Below are 22,906 nucleotides of genomic sequence, written 5' to 3' on the forward strand. Positions count from 1 at the left end.
TTCCAAGATCTATAAAGAACTTATTAAACTCAACACCAAAGAAACAAACAATCCAATCATGAAATGGGCAAAAGACATGAACAGAAATTTCACAGAGGAAGACATAGACATGGCCAACATGCACATGAGAAAATTCTCTGCATCACTTGCCATCAGGGAAACACAAATCAAAACCACGATGAGATACCACCTCACACCAGTGAGAATGGGGAAAATTAACAAGGCAGGAAACCACTAATGTTGGAGAGGATGCGGAGAAAAAGGAACCCTCTTACACTGTTGGTGGGAATGTGAACTGGTGCAGCCACTCTGGAAAACTGTGTGGAGGTTCCTCAAAGAGTTAAAAATAGACCTGCCCTACGACCCAGCAATTGCACTGTTGGGGATTTACCCCAAAGATGCAGATGCAATGAAACGCCGGGACACCTGAACCCTGATGTTTCTAGCAAATAAAAAATAAATTTATTATTTAAAAAAAAGATGTGGTTTATGTATACAATGGAATATTCCTCAGCTATTAGAAATGACAAATACCCACCATTTGCTTCAACATGGATGGAACTGGAGGGTATTATGCTGAGTGAAATAAGTCAATCTGAGAAGGACAAACATTATATGTTCTCATTCATTTGGAGAATATAAATAATAGTGAAAGGGAATAGAAGGGAAGGGAGAAGAAATGGGTAGGAAATATCAGAAAGGGAGACAGAACATAAAGACTCACAGCAAAATAGCTCAGAGGAGGAGAGTCAGAGAAGCTCTCAACACACATAGGTTTGCCAGGAACCATATCAACAATGGCAGCATCCCCAGATTTCAAGAACTTGGGACCATCTTCTAGCTTTTTTCCAGAACAACAATCTATCTTCTCCTTCAGCTCAGCAAACTTGCAAGAAATGTGGACCGTGTGACAATCCAGCACAGGTGCATATCCAGCATTGATTTGGCTTGGATGGTTCAGGATAATCACCTGAGCCATGAAGCCAGCTGCTTCCATTGGTGGGTCATTTTTGCTGGCACCAGCCATGTTGCCACAACGAACATCTTTGACAGATACATTCTTGACAATGAAGCCCACATTGTCCCCAGGAAGAGCCTCACTCAAAGCTTTATGGTGCATTTCAACAGACTTTACTTCAGTTGAAACATTGACTGGAGCAAAGGTGACCACCATGCCAGGCTTAAGAACACCAGTCTCCACTCGACCCACCGGGACAGTACCAATACCACCAATTTTGTAGACGTCCTGGGAGAGGCAGACGCAAGGGCTCATCAGTTGGATGAGTTGCTGGCAGAATGCAATCCAGAGCTCCAAGCAGTGTGGTTCCACAGGCACTCCCATCTTTACAGGGGGCTTTCCATCCCTTGAACCAAGACATATTAGCCCTTGGCTCCATCATGTTGTCACCATTCCAGCCAGAAATTGGCACACATGCTACTGTATCAGGGTTGTAGCCAATTTTCTTTCTTTCTTTCTTTCTTTCTTTCTTTCTTTCTTTCTTTTTTTTTTGTAGCCAATTTTCTTAATGTAGGTGCTGACTTCCTTTATGAATCCTTGTATCTCTATCTTTTCTGGCTGTATGGTGGCTCATTGGCTTATCCATTTTGTTAACACTAACAGTTGTTTTACACCCAGTGTGAAAGCCAGAAGGGCATGCTCACGGGTCTGCCCATTCTTGGAGATACCTGCTTCAAATTCACCAACACCAGCAGCAACAATCAGGACAGCACAGTCAGCCTGAGATGTGCTTGTAACCATGTTTTTGATAAAGTTTCTGTGTCCTGGGGCATCAATGATGGTCACATAATACTTGCTGGTCTCGAATTTCCACAGGGAGATAGCAATGGTGATACCACATTCATGTTCAGCTTTCAGTTTATCCAAGACCCAGGCATACTTGAAGGAGCCTTTTCCCATCTCAGCAGCCTCCTTCTCAAATTTTTCTTTTTTTTTAAGATTTTATTTAATATTCCTCCGCCATTAGAAATGACAAATACCCACCATTTGCTTCGACGTGGATGGAACTGGAGGGTGTTATGCTGAGTGAAATAAGTCAATCGGAGAAGGACAAACATTATATGGTCTCATTCATTTGGGGAATATAAAAAATAGTGATAGGGAATAAAGGGGAAAGGAGAAAAATAAGTGGGAAATATCAGAAAGGGGGACAGAACATGAAAGACTACTAACTCTGGGAAACGAACTAGGGGTGGTGGAAGGGGAGGTGGGTGGGGGGTGGGAGTGACTGGGTGGTGGGCACTGAGGTGGGCACTTGACAAGATGAGCACTGGGTGTTATTCTGTGTGTTGACAAATTGAACACCAATAAAAAATAAATTTATAAAAAATATTTTTATTTATTTATTCATGATAGAGACAGAGAGAGAGAGGCAGAGAGTCAGGCAGAGGAAGAAGCAGGCTCCATGCCAGGAGCCCAATGCGGGACTCGATCCCAGGACCCCCATATCACACCCCGGGCCAAAGGCAGGTGCCAAACCACTGAACCACCCAGGGATCCCCTCAATTTTTCGATAGTCCTTTTGTCAATCCCACCACATTTGTAGATGAGATGGCCAGTAGTGGTAGACTTGCCCAAATCTACATGTCCAATGATGACAATGTTGATGTGAGTCTTTTCCTTTCCCATTTTGGTTTAGGTTTAGCTGTGGTTTTCACGACACCTGTGTTCTGGTGACAAACCCATTGACTGTTTTGTGATTTTCATGGGAAGGAACGGGCAAGGCAGGATAAGTAGAATAGATAAGTTTAGGTTTAGACTAGTTTGGATAATTTCAGCCAGCTCTGAGTTTAAGGGCTGTCTCTAGTTGTCTGGTACCTGATCCTAGGATGATTAGGTCCCAGGAATACTTTGGCCCAGAGTCTTAGAACCCAGGAAAGGTGGTGGCTGAAGGCACAGACTCTGGATTGTTGGTTTGCTTATGAAAGGAAGACTTGTAGGTGAGCCATTTGTTATCTCTGGGAATTAGCTGGCCCTGGGAGGGCAGTCTACCCAGAGTCAGTAAGGCTCCAGATGTCAAAATATCAGAATAAAAAGACATACTTAATATACCCAACCAAATCATTGGGGTGTTATAAATCAAGGGAAGGAGTCTGCAGTTTATTCTACCTCAAGTGAGAAGTTACTGAGTTACTGGAGGGTTTAAGAGAGAGGAATATCATCTGACTTACACTTGGAAAAAATTACACCGGCTGCGTGGAGACAAGTTGGAGAACAGGAATGGCCGTGGTGAGGGACAATTTGCTGGACTAAGACCCTAGCTGTGGAGGTGATGAGGTGCTTGGGATTACATTGTGAAGTCAGAATTGACAGGAGTTGCTGAGAAGTTGAATGTGGAGTGCTAAAACAAATGAATTAAAATGGACAGATAGATTTTTGATCTGAGCAACTGGGTGGGAACAGGTCCCTTGCTGGGATAAAGGAACTTGGGAGAGGAGCAAGAATTCTATTTGAGACACAGTAAATTTGAGATGCTCTAAGACATCCAAGGGGAAATACTCAGCTGTGTATACAAGGAGAAGCCTGGACCAAAGATGTGTGTTTGGGAGTCACAGAGGTCAAAAAAGAAAGTGTTTTAAGGAGAAAGGACAAAATACTGCTGAGAGATTGAGTAAGATGAAGACTGAAAATCACCTAGTGAAACTGCCAACATATTGGTGGTCTCAGTAAGAGAGATTGGGTGGAGTTGTAGGGACAAATGTGGAAAGCAGGAGATGAGAAGTGAAGAAAAAGCCAGTGTCTACTAGAGGACATCAGAAATTGAGGGAAAGGCCCTCACTATTCCAGGTAATACCTCTTTTCTATCCCTGAACTTCACCACCCTCCCCAAACTGAAAACATTCAGAAAGCTTACTCTTGGTTTAACGGCCCCACTAAGAACATCTGCAGTAACACAGGAGACCTGGAGACAGGCAATGTCTTCACTGGAACACTTTCCATTTAAAAAGCACACTAAGAATGGAGATCAATATGACTACATCATATTTCACTATAATTAACTTCTAGAATTTTCCAGAAACATCTACATTTAACTAGGAGCCAAGATTTCACACAGATGAATGAATTACCCGTGGTGAGAATCTAGGCATATTGGAAGGAGACGCTCAAATCTTATACTATTTGTGACCAAGGGGATCCTAAATGAGTGAGGAGGTGAAAGCTAGGCAGAAGAGGAAACAAGGTGTGAGGAAACAGAGAAGGACACAGGTGGGCCAAGAGAAATGAGATCAAGGAGAAATGAATGGGGGTTCGTGGTGGCTCAGTCAGTTAAATGTCTGCCTTTGGCTCAGGTCATGATCCCAGGGTCCTGGGATTGAGCCTTACATTGGGCTCCCTGCTCAGCCTAGATTTTCACTTCTCCTTCTCCCTCTGCCACTCCCCCTGCTTGTGCTCACTTGCTCTTTCCCTCTGTCAAATAAATAAATAAAATATTTTTAAGGAAAGATGAGAGGAAATAGTAGATACTGGGGACCTAGGCAGAATCACCTGGCCCATGACACTCCTTCAGCTCAGAGTCATCTAGGGAAACACCAAGAGTTAAGTCCTCCCAGGTCCCAAGGGAGTGAAGACACAACAGCAGCTAGAGAATAACTGTGGGCACCAGAGAGGTTGAGACTTCCAAGAGGGGAGGAAGAGCAGAGCTCACACCCATCAGCCCCTACCTTGGCTAGGTGGCCTTTTCCATCTCCCCCAGGTAAGTGCCCCACACGATCTTGGCCAGGTTGGCCCTTCCCTGACAAGGCTAAACCTTGGTAAGGGTAGGAAGGGAAAAGGAATAGAAGGCCTTAGAAACTCTCTCTGTGGCCTGGGAGCCAATACCTATCCCTGGTCACAAGAGAAAAGAATTCAGCTGAAGTTTCCCAAAACTTTACCATTGCATTTGCAGATATGTGATCCAGGTGCCACCAGGCTGGCTGGGGAGAAGGGACAAGAAGGAGCTGGGGGCCTGGACAATTTCTCCCAGATGAAGGCATATGTAATACAGCAAGGCAAGTGTACATACTCAGACCAAGGAAACCTTTGAATGCATGATGAGGTGTGTATGCTGAAGAGGTGGACGTGAGACAGTGGGCAGCCAGCATGTGCAGGGCAAGTGTAAGTACATCAAGAGGGCACTCATAGTCTCCCTACTGCCTGTGGTCAATGCCTGATGAAAACTTAGGACATTCTTAGGTTCCTGTTCGTGGTCCCTATCTCAGAGCCCATAGATGGAGCTGCTCACATTCTCCTTTGCTGCCCCATATCCTCCCCAATACACACACACACACACTCACACTCACACACACACACACACACACACACACATGTGCAGTGCCCATTATTAATGTTTCAGGCAAAAAAAAGTCTGAAATAACGAAGATAAGTTGTCTGGCTGTGCTCCTCAAGACCTCCCTGACTTAATAAAGGTGGTCCTCCCTCTATTTCCCACATCCTGCAATGGCCTCCAGAATCCCAGCTTACTTGTCCCCAAGATGGCAGATCTATCCCTAAAGAGCTGCTATCAATTCCTGTCCCATTTTGAGAGCCTCACCTCCTATACTCAGGGCTCTCTAGGCTGACCTGTCATGCAGTCATCTAGCCACACCTCTGTCCCTTCGTTCTTCTGTCCATCTAACCAGTTATCCACAATCTATCTGTTACTCAATCCACATGCCACTTACCTGATTGATTTATACACCTGCCTATGTCACTAAGACTTACTGAAGGGGTTGGAGGTGAGAGGTTAGGTTTTCAAAAGAGTTATAGGGAGGCTGGAAATGGGAAGTTGTTTGATGGGTATAGAGTTTTAGTTTCGCAAGATGAAAAAGTTCTGGAGATTCGCTGTACCACAATGTGAATATACTTAACACTACTAAGCCACACAGGAGAAAGTGGTTAGGATGGTAAATTTTATGTTATGTGTTTTTACCACAATTAAAAAATAATTTTTAAGAAAAGAGAGAGCCTCAGCCCCTCTTTGTGACCAAAAAGGGTTCTCTATCCTCTCTGTTCCTCTGTAGGAGATTTTGGAAGATAGGAGTGGCCTCAGAGCCAGTGTCTCTCTGAAGATTGTCCCAACTATGTCAGGATGTACAAGAGATAAGTTGCTGGAATATGAGAAGTGTTCATTAAATGGTAGTGGAAAAATTCAATGGACTACTAAAGAACTTTGAATAAAAAAAATAACTTTGAATGAGATCACTCAAAATCCTATGTGATCTCACAGCAAAATGCTTCAGGCAAACATTAAAAAGAAAAGGAAAAAAGGGCACCTGGCTGGCTCAGTCAAAAGAGCAATACAACTCTTTTTTTTAAAAGATTTTATTGGGAACCCTGGGTGGCGCAGTGGTTTAGTGCCTGCCTTTGGCCCAGGGCGTGATCCTGGAGACCCAGGATCAAATCCCATGTCGGGCTCCCAGGGAATGGAGCCTGCGTCTCCCTCTGCCTATGTCTCTGCCTCTCTCTCTCTCTGTGTGACTATCATAAATAAAAAAAAAATTTTTAAGGTTTTATTTATTTATTTATTTATGAGAGACACAGAGAGAGAGAGAGAGAGGCAGAGACACAAGCAGAGGGAGAAGCAGGCTCCATGCAGGGAGCCGGATGGATCACGCCCTGGGCAGAAGGCAGGCGCCAAACTGCTGAGCCACCCAGGGATCCCCCACAACTCTTAATCTCGGGGTCATGAGTTCGAGCCCTACCCTGGGTATGGAGATTACTCAAATAAATAAAATATTTTTTTAAAAAAAGGAAAGGAAAAAGACAAACTGCATATACACTATGATTATAAACATGTAAAATGGGTTTGTGGTGGGACAAAGACTTAAGGGTAATATATAAGATAGAAAAGAACTCAAGTGGGAAAATCATGGATGACTTTACACCAAATATGTTAATTGCAAAAATAACATTTTTTAAATTTGAAAATAACAAGATCTATCCTGTAGGTCATCAGTGGTGCAAGCACCTAAAGGGCTATGAATAGGAAAGAAGAGGACCAAGGGACTCAGATACTCCTTCTGTCCAAACCCATTAGATGGAGTTTATCTCCCAGGAGTATAGAGTAAGGCCGTTGGCCTCCCTGGAGATACAGTAGGCATGATGGTTTAAACCTCAGGCTCTAAGTTACTATTCTGGTTCTGCCACTCAGTAATCATGTAATCCTAGATTGGTAACTTAAACTCTCAGAGCTCCAGTTCCTTCTCTGCAATGATGAAGTAACAAATTACAACTAGCACAAGAGCTGTTATGAAGGAACCGAAGATCATGCATGATGCCCAGCACATGGTAATCTCTAAATGTAAGCTACAGAAAAAAAAAATTAAGCAGACAAAGTGGAGGTGGGAGGAAGGTTAGGTCTATGAGCAATAGGAAGGAAGTGTGAGACTCTCCTCCCTAACAATGAAGATGGCCAGGCTAATCTCGTGTGTGGGATGAGTGTGGGTGATAAAAGCCCTGCAAATGCTGGGAACCCAGACTTCTACAAGACTCGGGCTCAGTGTCCTGTCTGTCTTACTGGCTGCATAACTTTAAGTGGGTCACTTTTTTAAGATTTTATTTATTCATTTGTGAGAGACAGAGACAGAGGCAGAGACACAGGCAGAGGGAGAAGCAGGCTCCATGCAGGGAGCCCGATATGGGATCCATCCTGGGATTCCAGGACCACGCCCCGGGCCGAAGGCAGGTGCCAAACCGCTGAGCCACCCAGCGATACCCTAGGTGGATCACTTTATCTTTCTGTCCACCAGTTCCCCTATCTTTATAAGTGAGATTCATTCATTCATCTAATCAATATTCAGCCGAGCACTCAGCAGGTGCCAAATCTCATGCTAGTTGGCCGGGTGATTAAATTTGCCTCTAAGATGGTTGAGAACTGACAGACTCAGTTCTCAGAGCACAGACTCTGGTGTTACGTGGGTCTGGATTTAAGCCTGAACACCCTCAGTTGCTAGATATGTGGCTTCAAGAAGGTTACTAATGCTGTCTGGGCTTCCATTTGCTCTTCTGTAAAATGGAGAAAGTAAAGGTTTCTGTGTCACAGTGTGATTGTGAAGATCCAATGATGTTTGGAATGCTAAGCCCTTTGGCGTGGTGCCTGGCAGGGACTGGGCACCTGGAAAGCACCAGTAGTTGTTAAAATAGACAGGCCGCCACCACCACCCCAACTGTACTGCAGGATCTTACAATGGAGACTCCACTAAAAAGTGCTGGGACCCAGGTACAACTAATGACCCATGAGAACACAGATAAAGGTGCTTTCCTCAAGCATGTGGAGAGCTGTCTGGTACAAGAGGAGTGAGACATTCTGTAAAACACTAAGAATTTAGCCAAGACAAATATAATGAAAGACCCATCCTATAAGCAGAGAAAGCCAAAGCTAGATAGGGCTACCTCTTAGGTGCTGAACTCCCTGTCACTACAGATGTGCCATCAGACACTGCCCAGCACCCCTCTAAGATGTTGTTGATAAGCCTTGAGCCATGCTGAAATATATGACCCCTACAGACACATATCCTGACATGCCATGGGCAATCATTTCTGACCATGAGGAACAGAGAAGCTGCCACAGGGGAGGTAGAATTTGAGTTGAGCTTGAAGGATGAGTGGGATTTTAATAGAATGCATAGAAACATTCTCTGCAGGGGCACACACTGTGGAAACGTACGGGAGAACAGAGCATGCTAAAACAGGGTAGCTGGTGTAGCTCAGCACAGGGACCCAGATAAGAGGGAGCAAAATACAGTGTGGCCAGCCCCGGGCCCAATCCCTTCATGGGGCACAGGTTGGGAATCTGTAATCTGTGGAAAATGGCTTGATAGAATCCCAAAGCATGAGACAATTGGGCAGTATTCCCACAATCCCATCATTGCATGGCATTCTAAATGCATGGCCCACCACGGAGATTATCAGATGCCAGCCTAGGACAGTCCCTGGCTGAGTCCATGATGCAGGTGCTACATTGTCTCTCAGGCCAGAGTTTCAGTACAGGAAATATAATGGAACTTAGGACATAACTCCATCTCCACTCTGAAGAAAGACCATCTCCATCTCCACTCCATCTCCACTCTGAAGAAAGACCCAAAGTACAGAGACGGGGTCTCTTCCTGTGGGAACTAGGCCGTACAGCAGGATTCAGAGTGTAAGGAATAGTGGGAAATGCAGCAAATTTGGAGTCAAGAAACCTAGACTCAAGCCCCAGGCTTGCACATTATTTAACCTCCAAGACAAATGGCCTCATCCATAAAGTGGAGATGCTGTCTCAGTTGATTCTGGGGAGACTGAGTGAAAAATACTAAATTACAGAAGTGCTGCTCTTTTCTGTATACATGTCTCTTCCTTGGTTGTGCCATAGGTTCCAGCCTGAATTGATGGCTGAGGAAAATCAGACTCTGCCTGAATCTCTCCTAGGATTTTCTGACTTCAGGGCTCTGCAGGGCCCCCTGTTCTGGATGGTACTTCTGGTTTAGGGTCACCTTGCTGGGTAACTGTGCCATCATCCTCCTCACACAGGCGAGCATCCCTGCATTCCCCCATGTACTTCCTCCTGCGCCACCTCTCTGTGGTGGAGCTCCTGTACACCACGGACATTGTGCCCAGGACCCTGGTTGACCTGGCCTCCCCATACCCCGGGCCATCTCCTTCCAGAGCTGTGTGGCCCAGATGTACGTCTTCATGGTCCTGGGCATCTCAGAGTGCTGCCTCCTCACAGCCATGGCCTATGACCACTATGCAGCCATCTGTCAGCCCCTGCACTATGCCACCCTCATGAGCTGGAGGGCCTGCACGGCTATGGTGGGTGTCTCCTGGCTCATGGGCATCGTCACAGCCACCACCCATTCCACTCTCATCTTCACTCTGCCCTTCCCCAGCCACCCCATCATCCTGCACTTCCTCTGTGACATCCTGCCAGTACTGAGGCTGGCAAGTGCTGGGAAACACGAGAGTGAAATCTCCGTGATGACAGCCACCGTGGTCTTCATCATGGTCCCCTTCTCTCTGATCATTGCCTCTTATGCCTGCATTCTGAGTGCCAACCTGGCAATGGCCTCCACCCAGAGCCGTCACAAGGTCTTCTCTACTTGCTCCTCCCACCTGCTTGTGGTCTTCCTCTTCTTTGGAACAGCCAGCATCACCTACATCCAGCCCCGGACTGGCTCCTCTGTTACCATGAACCGCATCCTCAGCCTCTTCTACACAGTCATCACACCCATGCTCAACCCCATCATCTACACCCTTCGCAACAAGGAGGTGGCAAGGGCCCTGCAGCGCATGGTGAAGAGGGAGGTCTCCTCACCATGAAGGCACTCAGGAGATATCTGTTCGCTTACTGACTACTCCTCCTCTCAGCCTTCAGGTGCCAGATGAACAGAAACCATGTAGCACCTCAAAGAAATAAGGCTTCCTGGCAGAAAGTGTTGGAATTAAAGCAAAGATAAATCTGTATCCTACCTTCTATCCCACACCTGGCTCACTATCAGAGCACAGTTATGAGGACAAGGTAGACTGAAGGGAAAGCTGCTCACAAAGAACATTTATGGGAAAGAGCATCTTCTAGATTGTTCTGGATCCCTGAGCAAGGTGATTGCTGTGTCTATACCAGTAGTGAGAAGTCTGTGTCAGTCATGAAGGCAAATGTCCATGAAACTGACACGAACTAAGTGACCTACCAGAGCCCATGAAGGAGTTTGCTGGCTCTTCAGTCTAGTTTTCTCCCAGAAACACACTACAGTCTTGTGCTCTGGGCCTTTTAGAAAACAGTTATTCTTCCTTGAAATATTCCACAGAAATATTTAAACATTCTTCCATGCCCCCCACCTTTGACTTCTGACATCATCCATAAAGGGTGATACAATGTCCAACTGGACAAGAATATCTCCCTGGATTCCCTGTTCCCCTTCCAGTGCACCACCAGCTTGATCTCATACCTCCTTCACCATCTAATACTGAGTGAAGCCCCTGAGGCCATCCTGGAGAGGACCTAGAGAGTAAACATTTAACACTCATTTTTGCCACCTCACTTCTGACCCTCTTTCAATGTTGGGAGAAGTCTCATATTGAGGAGGCTGGTGGGCAGGGAAACCGCTTCCCTATGTGCAGCTAAGAACTCTTCCCAGCCCTCCAAGCATGTGACCTAGTTCCACCAATAAATGCACTCATGCCTGACTAAGTAGCTGGTGCCCACAAGAGGAAGGAGCAGCACTGTTTCCCAGGGGACAGCAAAGAAGACTGCAACAGCAAGTTTCTGGCATATAAGTGGCATCTAGTCCCTGGTGGCAGCCCCAGTGTTTGACATGGTCATGTTTGGAAGTTACTCTGAGAAGCTTAGCCTCTGGCATGGTCCTCATCCCGCTATATTTTGTTAATCAATTATTCTTCTGTTTCTTCATCCAGGCAGCTTCTGTCATTGGCAAGAATTTTGACTGATGCAATTGCTTTGGAGGCTGGTGGCATCAGAGGAAAAACCTTAACCCTGGTGTACTAGGAATAAAATTGTCTCGTTTGGAAAAACCAGATAAAAAAGAAAAAAATAAAAGCCCACCTAAAGGGAACTTGGGGTCAGAGAACATCCTCAGACAAGCAGTCAGAATCAAGGAGTCCACAGCTATATGGCACTCCTGATCTTCAGAAAATACCTTGCTCTCGTGGGGCTCCTAACCTCCTAGTCATGAGGAGAATGGAGTGGAAAGAAAACAAATCAGCAGAAAAATATAATGAAAGTAATCATAAAGATGTATAAACATGTACTGGAAGGTAAATGATAACAGTTTGAGGGTGTTTCTGAATATCTTCCTGGAAGAAGTGGCTCAGTGCAGTACTTCCAACCTTCCTCACATCATGACACACATAGAAAGTGCTAACATTTGAGTGGCACACCAGAGTAAACTGAAGGGAATTGGAGACATCAAGATGGGGCTTGATGGAAAAAAATTCATTGTACTCTCTTTTCACTATATAATTACAAAGAAAATAAAATATATGGTAATATGGAAGTTTTTAAATACTAGCTTTCCATAAAACTTCCAAATAATTCTCTTTCTCTCAAATAAATAAATAAATAAAATATTTTTCAAAAACAAAAACAAATAAAATATTCATATTTTTATAAGAAACTTGAGCTTGTTTCTGTAAACATAATTTTTATATTAGATTTTGGGCTTTAAAATGGCTAAATCCCTCCTGGTCAAGATCTTTAAGTACTGATTTCTTAAAAATCACTGATAAGGGATGCCTGGGTGGCTCAGTGGTTGAGGGTCTGTCTTCAGCTCAAGGTGTGGGTGTGACCCTGGTCCAAGAATCGACTCCCACATTGGGTTCCCTGAATGGAGCCTGCTTTTCCCTCTGCCTGTGTCTCTGCCTCTGTGTGTGTGTGTCTTTCTCTCATGAATAAATAAATAAATAAATAAATAAATAAATAAATAAATAAATACAAACTTTTTTAAAAAAGACATGAACAGAAATCTCACAGAGGAAGACATAGACATGGCCAACATGCACATGAGAAAATGTTCTGCATCACTTGCCATCTGGGAAATACAAATCAAAACCACAATGAGATCCCACCTCACACCAGTGAGAATGGGGGAAAAAGTTCTTTTAATAAATTAATTTTTTATTGGTGTTCAGTTTACCAACATACAGAATAACACCCAGTGCTCATCCCGTCAAGTGCCCCCCTCAGTGCCCGTCACCCATTCACCCCCACCCCCCACCCTCCTCCCCTTCCACCACCCCTAGTTCGTTTCCCCGAGTTAGGAGTCTTTTTCTTCTCCCTTCCCTTATATTCCCTTTCACTGTTATTTATATTCCCCAAGTGAATGAGAACATACACTGTCCTTCTCCGATTGACTTACTTCACTCAGCATAATACCCTCCAGTTCCATCCACGTTGAAGCAAATGGTGGGTATTGGTCGTTTCTAATGGCTGAGTAATATTCCATTGTATACATAAACCACATCTTCTTTATCCATTCATCTTTCGATGGACACCGAGGCTCCTTCCACAGTTTGGCTATCATGGCCATTGCTGCTAGAAACATCGGGGTGCAGGTGTCCCGGCGTTTCATTGCATCTGTATCTTTGGGGTAAATCCCCAACAGTGCAATTGCTGGGTCGTAGGGCAGGTCTATTTTTAACTCTTTGGGGAACCTCCACACAGTTTTCCAGACACAGTTTTCCATTTGTGGTTTACCACAAATGTTGGAGAGGATGCGGAGAAAAGGGAACCCTCTTACACTGTTGGTGGGAATGTGAACTGGTGCAGCCACTCTGGAAAAAAATCTTTAAAAAAAAAAAAAAGAAAGATGAATGGATAAAGAAGATGTGGTCTATGTATACAATGGAATATTCCTCAGCCATTAGAAACGACAAATACCCACCATTTGCTTCAACGTGGATGGAACTGGAAGGTATTATGCTGAGTGAATTAAGTCAATCGGAGAAGGACAAACATGGTATGTTCTCATTCATTTGGGAAATATAAATAATAGTGAAAGGGAATAGAAGGGAAGGGAGAAGAAATGTGTGGGAAATATCAGAAAGGGAGACAGAACATACAGACTCCTAACTCTGGGAAACGAACTAGGAGTGATGGAAGGGGAGGAGGGCGGGGGATGGGAGTGAATGGGTGACGGGAGCTGAGGGGGCCACTTGGCGGGATGAGCACTGGGTGTTATTCTGTATGTTGGTAAATTGAACACCAATAAAAAATAAATTTTTTATTAAAAATAATAATAATAAAAAAATAATAAACTTTATTGCCATTAAAAGATTTCAAAAAAAAAAAAAAAGAGCACCAAACCAACCAGAGTTGGTTCAAAATGGGATCACCTTGCCCCCTTGTGGTGAATCTCAGAATAGCCATTTTCCACCTCTGGTCCTCGCTGGGATCTGGGTTGGGGGCGGTAAAAGGAAAAGTCCTCGAAGGTCTTCTACTCATTCCCAACTTCAGTATGCGGAGGAAGGAATGAGATCTTCTCAGTTTGTAACCTGCTATGGAACTTCTCAGGTGAAATCTGAAACCGGCGCCCATACTCAGAGCACAAGGAAAGCCAGAAGAAAGAGGCCACTCCAGGTGGCAGTTTTAATAAGCAAAGGGAACTTACATATGAGGCTTATCTTGGGAAACAGCAATGAAAGTGAAGCCCCAACCCCACCTGGCAAACTGTAAACGTCTAGACAGAGGACTTAAATGGGTTCGGTCACACATACCGTGCAGATGTTCTCAACACCATATCACTATCTCAAGGCTATGTCCTTGGAGCAGCCCCTGCCAGCAGGGAAGGCAAGTGGAACTCACATTCCAAGCACAGGGGAGGGGGCGAGGAGCCTGTTATCACCCGGGTCCAGTCAGGGGTCAACCGGTGGTCACGTCTTTTCAATGACCTTCTCCAACAGATCTAGGAAAGCTCAGTTGGTTTACCCAAGATAACTCAGTGAATTAAGGGCAGTGCTGAAACCAGTAATAACATGTGTCATTTATAGGTCATGGCATCATTGCATAAACCACCTCACCTAATCCTGACACAATGAGGTTCCATTAATCCCACCCTACAGTTCAATGGGTGAGAGAGATGAAGTGTCTTGTCTGAGGTCACACAGCCTGATAGCAGCAGAGCCAGAACTCAAATACAGTCTATCTGCCCCCAAAGCCAGTGTAACTGAACACTACAAATCTAGTCTCTGGCAAACCCAATGCCTACCCCATAGGTCTTTGTAATGTGTCTGCACCTAGATCACAGAAAGAAGATGCCTTGGAGACATCTGTCCTAGTCCCATCATGTCACAAAAAAAGAAAACAAAGATGGAAGAGAGATAGATATGATTTTTCCACAGTCACCCAGGTACAGAGCTAGGGCTGAGGACAGGTTCCTCATCTAATGCCCTCTCTCAGCCTCTTTCAACCTACCTATCTATGCAACCCTGCATACATGCACATGTGTGTGTACATATGTGCTGTGTGGGTGTGTATGTGTTCCACACATGTGCATGCAGGTTTGTGTGCAGGGACCATCATAAACATAGGAAGAGAGCCATGAAAACCCCAAAGTAAGCCCCACCAGTAACAGGAGCTTCTTGAATTGACATCTGTCCCTTTGCAGAGCCTTGAAATCAAAGAACAGAGTTTAAAGGAAGAAAGGAGTCATCAGTGGTGTGAGGACCACAACTGGGGACCTGAGGGACTAGATGTGCTTCTGTGGTGCAATAACCTGGGAGTATACAGTTGATCCTTGAACAACACGGGGGTTAGGAGCTCCAAACCCCCCCACACACAGTCAAAAATTCACTTATAACTTTTGACTCTCAAAAAACTTAACCCGGTTGACCAGAAGCCTTACCAGTAACATAGTCAACTAATACTTATTTGATATGTTATATATTATATGCTGCATTCTCACAATAAACTAGGCTACAGAAAAGGAAATGTTATTAAGAAAATCATAAGGAAGAGTAAACACATCTATAGACAGTACTATACCAAAAAAGCCCTACAAAACCCATGCAGCTCAAACCCATCCTGTTCAAGGGTCAACTCTATTTCTCCCAAGTCCAGTGTGCAAGGCTCAAAGGGATACATCAGTATACTGGCGGTTCAGCATCCTATAAATAGAGCTCAAACCATAAGCCCAGGGAACCAAAATAGGACTACCCCAACCAAGAAGCTTAGCCTCTTTGATGTTCCTGCTTCAGTGCAGAACTCTGTCTGAGCCACTACATGGATCCCATGGCAGGGAAGCCGGCAAACTGACACAGAGCAGAGATGGTATAAAAGGTACCACTGACAGGAGAGGGGATAGCATGGCCAGAGACAAGGGAGGAATTTCCCCAATGCCCTTGAGGTGGGGTCTCCTATGTCAGTGAGCTCATGTTAGAGCACTTGAGGGCAAGACGTGAAGCAGCATGGCACCACAGGCCCTGTGAACACAGGTATCATTGACAGAGAAGAGCCTCTCCTACCTCAGGTAGGATGTTTTCATCCAGGTACATATATAGGTGAGATGATTTCCACCAAACCAGATTTCACATTCCTGGAAAACTCCTGTTAGCTGTTCCCCTGCTTGAGACTCTTTCTCTACCTACTCCTCAAGTTCATATCCTGTCTACCTTCCAGACCCAGCACAGACACACCTCTTCTGAGAAATCTCCCCTGGCTCTCTCAGAAAAACCACATCACCCCACAGTCTTCCATGTATATTATCTCAAAACTGAGTCACTTGAAACAACAAATATTTATTATCTCATGGTTTCTGAGTCAAAAGTCCAGGTGTGAATTAGCTGGTGCCTGTGCCGCTCACAAGACTGCAAGTAGATGTCCACTGGGCTGCCTTCTCTGAAGGCTCCCCTGGGAGAAGGCATGCTCCCAAGCTCACCCACGGGGCTATTGGCAGGCCTTAGGTGCTCACTGGCTGGCAGTATCAATTCCTTGCCACATGGGCTTCTTCATAGACAGCTCACACCATGACAGCTGCCTTTCCTCCAAGTAAGGGAGCAAAGGAGAGTGAGAGAGAGTGAGCAAGACATAAGTCAGCCCTTTTGTAACCAATCTCAAAAATGACATCCCGGGGGAGGGGCAAGATGGCGGAAGAGTAGGGTCTCCAAATCACCTGTCTCCACCAAATTACCTAGAAAACCTTCAAATTATCCTGAAAATCTATGAATTCGGCCTGAGAATTAAAGAGAGAACACCTGGAATGCTACAGTGAGAGGAGTTCGCGCTTCTATCAAGGTAGGAAGACGGGGAAAAAGAAATAAAGAAACCAAAGGCCTCCAAGGGGGAGGGGCCCCGCTGAGGCCGGGGCGAGTGTCCCCAGGACAGGAGAGCCCCGTCCCGGAGAAGCAGGAACTGCACCAACCTTCCCGGGAGGAAAGGGGCCCGCAGGGAGGTGGAGCAGGACCCAGGAGGGCGGGGATGCCCTCGGGCTCCCGGGGACACTAACAGACACCTGCGCCCAGGGACAGTGCGCCGAGCTCCCTAAGGGCTGCAGCGCGCACGGCGGGACCCGGAGCAGCTCGGGGGGCTCGGGGGTGGCTCCGCGGAGGGGGCTGCGGGGCGGGAGCAGCTGGGGGGGCTCGGACAGAGGAAGAGGCTCCGTGCAGAGGGGGCTGCGCGGTTCCAGGAGCAGCTCGGAGGGGCTCGGGCAGAGGAAGAGGCTCCGTGCGGAGGGGGCTGCACGGTTCCAGGAGCAGCTCGGAGGGCTCGGGGGCGGCTCCGCGGAGGGGGCTGCGGGGCGGGAGCACGAATCCAACAGCGCAGGCCCCAGAGCACATGGCGCCGGGACACAGCCCAGGATCCGGCCTCCCCCGGGACAGGCAGAGGCCGGGAGGGCCCAGGACAGCAAGGACGCTCCTGCCCAGAGCTGAGCAGATCAGCGGCCCCGCCCCGGAGCCTCCAGGCCCTGCAGACGGAGAGCTGCGGAGTTACTGCGGGGGCTGAATCCAGGTTTCCAGAGCTGGCCCCGCCACTAGGGCTGTTCCTCCTGGGGCCTCACGGGGTAAACAACCCCCCCCCCCCAGCCCTGCACCAGGCAGGGGCACAGCAGCTCCCCCAAGTGCTAACACCTGGAAATCAGCACAACAGGCCCCTCCCCCAGAAGACAAGCTAGACGGACAAGTTCCAGGGGAAGCCAAAGGACTTAAAGTACACAGAATCAGAAGATACTCCCCTGTGGTTCTTTTTTTCTTTCTTTTTTTTTTTTTTTTGTTGTTGTTTTGTTTTGCTTTGCTTTGCTTTGCTTTTTGATTTGTTTCCTTCCCCCACCCCTTTTTTCCTTTCTTTCTTTTTCTTTCTCTTTTTCTTCTTTTTTTTCTTCCTTTTTTTTCTCTTTCTCTTTTCTTTCCTTCTTTCTCTCCTCTCTTTTTCTCCTTTTCCCAATACAACTTGCTTTTGGCCACTCTGCACTGAGAAAAATGACTAGAAGGAAAACCTCACCTCAAAAGAAAGAATCAGAAACAGTCCTCTCTCCCACAGAGTTACAAAATCTGGATTACAATTCAATGTCAGAAAGCCAATTCAGAAGCACTATTATACAGCTACTGGTGGCTCTAGAAAAAAGCATAAAGGACTCAAGAGACTTCATGACTGCAGAATTTAGAGCTAATCAGGCAGAAATTAAAAATCAATTGAATGAGATGCAATCCAAACTAGAAGTCCTAACGACGAGGGTTAACGAGGTGGAAGAACGAGTGAGTGACATAGAAGACAAGTTGATGGCAAAGAGGGAAACTGAGGAAAAAAGAGACAAACAATTAAAAGACCATGAAGATAGATTAAGGGAAATAAACGACAGCCTGAGGAAGAAAAACCTATGTTTAATTGGTGTTCCCGAGGGCGCCAAAAGGGACAGAGGGCCAGAATGTGTATTTGAACAAATTCTAGCTGAAAACTATCCTAATCTGGGAAGGGAAACAGGCATTCAGATCCAGGAAATAGAGAAATCCCCCCCTAAAATCAATAAAAACCGTTCAACACCTCGACATCTAATAGTTGAGCTTGCAAATTCCAAAGATAAAGAGAAGATCCTTAAAGCGGCAACAGACAAGAAATCCCTGAATTTTATGGGGAGGAATATTAGGGTAACAGCAGACCTCTCCACAGAGACCTGGCAGGCCAGAAAGGGCTGGCAGGATATATTCAGGGTCCTAAATGAGAAGAACATGCAACCAAGAATACTTTATCCAGCAAGGCTCTCATTCAAAATGGAAGGAGACATAAAGAGCTTCCAAGACAGGCAGCAACTGAAAGAATATGTGACCTCCAAACCAGCTCTGCAAGAAATTTTAAGGGGGACTCTTAAAATTCCCCTTTAAGAAGAAGTTCAGTGGAACAGTCCACAAAAACAAGGACTGAATAGATATCATGATGACACTAAACTCATATCTCTCAATAGTAACGGGCTTAATGACCCCATCAAAAGGTGCAGGGTTTCAGACTGGATAAAAAAGCAGGACCCATCTATTTGCTGTCTACAAGAGACTCATTTTAGACAGAAGGACACCTACAGCCTGAAAATAAAAGGTTGGAGAGCCATTTACCATTCCAATGGTCCTCAAAAGAAAACAGGGGTAGCCATCCTTATATCAGATAAACTAAAATTTACCCCGAAGACTGTAGTGAGAGATGAAGAGGGACACTATCTCATACTTAAAGGATCTATCCAACAAGAGGACTTAACAATCTTCAATATATATGCCCCGAATGTGGGAGCTGCCAAATATATCAATCAATTATTAACCAAAGTGAAGAAATACTTAGATAATAATACACTTATACTTGGTGACTTCAATCTAGCTCTTTCTATACTCGATAGGTCTTCTAAGCACAACATCTCCAAAGAAACGAGAGCTTTAAATGATACGCTGGACCAGATGGATTTCACAGATATCTACAGAACTTTACATCCAAACTCAACTGAATACACATTCTTCTCAAGTGCACATGGAACTTTCTCCAGAATAGACCACATACTGGGTCACAAATCGGGTCTGAACCGATACCAAAAGATTGGGATTGTCCCCTGCATATTCTCAGACCATAATGCCTTGAAATTAGAACTAAATCACAAGAAGTTTGGAAGGACCTCAAACATGTGGAGGTTAAGGACCATCCTGCTAAAAGATGAAAGGGTCAACCAGGAAATTAAGGAAGAATTAAAAAGATTCATGGAAACTAATGAGAATGAAGATACAACCGTTCAAAATCTTTGGGATGCAGCAAAAGCAGTCCTAAGGGGGAAATACATCGCAATACAAGCATCCATCCAAAAACTGGAAAGAACTCAAATACAAAAGCTAACCTTACACATAGAGGAGCTAGAGAAAAAACAGCAAATAGATCCTACACCCAGGAGAAGAAGAGAGTTAATAAAGATTCGAGCAGAACTCAACGAAATCGAGACCAGAAGAACTGTGGAACAGATCAACAGAACCAGGAGTTGGTTCTTTGAAAGAATTAATAAGATAGATAAACCATTAGCCAGCCTTATTAAAAAGAAGAGAGAGAAGACTCAAATTAATAAAATCATGAATGAGAAAGGAGAGATCACTACCAACACCAAGGAAATACAAACGATTTTAAAAACATATTATAAACAGCTTTTCCTGGGCACTGGGGGTTATTCTGTATGTTAGTAAATTGAACACCAATAAAAAATAAATTAAAAAAAAATAAAAATAAAAAAAAATAAACAGCTTTTCCGGTTACTGCGGCGCGAGCTACCATGAGCAGCAAAGTCTCCCGCGACACCCTGTATGAGGCGGTGCGGGAGGTCCTGCACGGGAACCAGCGTAAGCGCCGGAAGTTTCTGGAGACGGTGGAGCTGCAGATCAGCCTGAAGAACTATGACCCTCAGAAGGACAAACGCTTCTCGGGCACCGTCAGGCTTAAGTCCACCCCCCGCCCCAAGTTTTCTGTGTGTGTTTGGGGGACCAGCAACACTGTGATGAGGCCAAGGCAGTGGACATTCCCCACATGGACATTGAAGCGCTGAAGAAACTCAACAAGAATAAACTAGTCAAAAAGCTGGCCAAGAAGTATGATGCCTTTTTGGCTTCAGAATCTCTGATCAAGCAGATTCCACGAATCCTGGGTCCAGGCCTGAATAAAGCTGGCAAGTTCCCTTCCTTGCTGACCCACAATGAGAACATGGTGGCCAAAGTGGATGAAGTGAAGTCCACATCAATTTCCAGATGAAGAAGGTGCTATGTCTGGCAGTGGCTGTTGGCCACGTGAAGATGACGGACGATGAGCTTGTGTACAACATCCACTTAGCAGTCAATTTCTTGGTGTCTTGCTCAAGAAGAATTGGCAGAATGTCCGGGCTTTGTACATCAAGAGCACCATGGGCAAACCCCAGCGCCTTTACTAAGACCATTTAATAAATCCTAGTGCTACCGTTAAAAAATAAATAAATAAATAAATAAATAATAAAAACATATTATAAACAGCTATACGCCAATAAATTAGGCAATCTAGAAGAAATGGACGCATTCCTGGAAAGCCAAAAACTACCAAAACTGGAACAGGAAGAAATAGAAAACCTTAACAGGCCAATAACCAGGGAGGAAATTGAAGCAGTCATCAAAAACCTCCCAAGACACAAGAGTCCAGGGCCAGATGGCTTCCCAGGGGAATTCTATCAAACGTTTAAAGAGGAAACCATACCTATTCTACTAAAGCTGTTTGGAAAGATAGAAAGAGATGGAGTCCTTCCAAATTCGTTCTATGAGGCCAGCATCGCCTTAATTCCAAAACCAGACAAAGACCCCACCAAAAAGGAGAATTGCAGACCAATATCCCTGATGAACATGGATGCAAAAATTCTCAACAAGATACTGGCCAATAGGATCCAACAATACATTAAGAAAATTATTCACCATGACCAAGTAGGATTTATCCCTGGGACACAAGGCTGGTTCAACACCCGTAAAACAATCAATGTGATTCATCATATCAGCAAGAGAAAAACCAAGAACCATATGATCCTCTCATTAGATGCAGAGAGAGCATTTGACAAAATACAGCATCCATTTCTGATCAAAACTCTTCAGAGTGTAGGGATAGAGGGAACATTCCTCGACATCTTAAAAGCCATCTACGAAAAGCCCACAGCAAATATCATTCTCAATGGGGAAGCACTGGGAGCCTTTCCCCTAAGATCAGGAACAAGACAGGGATGTCCACTCTCACCACTGCTATTCAACATAGTACCGGAAGTCCTAGCCTCAGCAATCAGACAACAAAAAGACATTAAAGGCATTCATATTGGCAAAGAAGAAGTCAAACTCTCCCTCTTTGCCGATGACATGATACTCTACATAGAAAACCCAAAAGTCTCCACCCCAAGATTGCTAGAACTCATACAGCAATTCGGTAGCGTGGCAGGATACAAAATCAATGCCCAGAAATCAGTGGCATTTCTATACACTAACAATGAGACTGAAGAAAGAGAAATTAAGGAGTCAATCCCATTTACAATTGCACCCAAAAGCATAAGATACCTAGGAATAAACCTAACCAAAGATGTAAAGGATCTATACCCTCAAAACTATAGAACACTTCTGAAAGAAATTGAGGAAGACACAAAGAGATGGAAAAATATTCCATGCTCATGGATTGGCAGAATTAATATTGTGAAAATGTCAATGTTACCCAGGGCAATATACACGTTTAATGCAATCCCTATCAAAATACCATGGACTTTCTTCAGAGAGTTAGAACAAATTATTTTAAGATTTGTGTGGAATCAGAAAAGACCCCGAATAGCCAGGGGAATTTTAAAAAAGAAAACCATATCTGGGGGCATCACAATGCCAGATTTCAGGTTGTACTACAAAGCTGTGGTCATCAAGACAGTGTGGTACTGGCACAAAAACAGACACATAGATCAATGGAACAGAATAGAGAACCCAGAAGTGGACCCTGACTTTATGGTCAACTAATATTCGGTAAAGGAGGAAAGACTATCCATTGGAAGAAAGACAGTCTCTTCAATAAATGCTGCTGGGAAAATTGGACATCCACATGCAGAAGAATGAAACTAGACCACTCTCTTGCACCAGACACAAAGATAAACTCAAAATGGATGAAAGATCTAAATGTGAGACAAGAGTCCATCAAAATCCTAGAGGAGAACACAGGCAACACCCTTTTTGAACTTGGGCACAGTAACTTCTTGCAAGATACATCCACGAAGGCAAAAGAAACAAAAGCAAAAATGAACTATTGGGACTTCATATAGATAAGGAGCTTTTGCACAGCAAAGGATACAGTCAACAAAACTAAAAGACAACCTACAGAATGGGAGAAGATATTTGCAAATGACATATCAGATAAAGGGCTAGTTTCCAAGATCTATAAAGAACTTATTAAACTCAACACCAAAGAAACAAACAATCCAATCATGAAATGAGCAA

At 44.8% G+C, this 22,906-nt stretch overlaps 1 protein-coding gene, 1 long non-coding RNA gene and 1 pseudogene across 2 annotated transcripts; all 3 read left to right on the forward strand.

Annotated features, from left to right (window-relative positions):
- Positions 1-3,385: 3,385 nt before the first annotated feature.
- Positions 3,386-6,475, forward strand: LOC140642115 (uncharacterized). Its single transcript, XR_012038669.1, has 3 exons — positions 3,386-3,805; positions 4,905-5,007; positions 6,019-6,475. It is a non-coding gene; the product is annotated as an uncharacterized lncRNA (long non-coding RNA).
- Positions 6,476-9,366: 2,891 nt separating this feature from the next.
- OR10P1 (olfactory receptor family 10 subfamily P member 1) lies at positions 9,367-10,297 on the forward strand. The gene is given in 4 exon segments (XM_072842642.1): positions 9,367-9,461; positions 9,463-9,513; positions 9,515-9,624; positions 9,627-10,297. Coding segments are annotated over 4 exon segments (927 nt in total).
- A 9,882-nt stretch (positions 10,298-20,179) lies between these two features.
- LOC140642117 (large ribosomal subunit protein uL1 pseudogene) lies at positions 20,180-20,886 on the forward strand (annotated as a pseudogene).
- The last annotated feature ends 2,020 nt before the right edge of the window (positions 20,887-22,906 follow it).

This window comes from Canis lupus, chromosome 11 (assembly GCF_048164855.1).
Source record: "Canis lupus baileyi chromosome 11, mCanLup2.hap1, whole genome shotgun sequence".
NCBI lineage: Eukaryota > Metazoa > Chordata > Mammalia > Carnivora > Canidae > Canis > Canis lupus.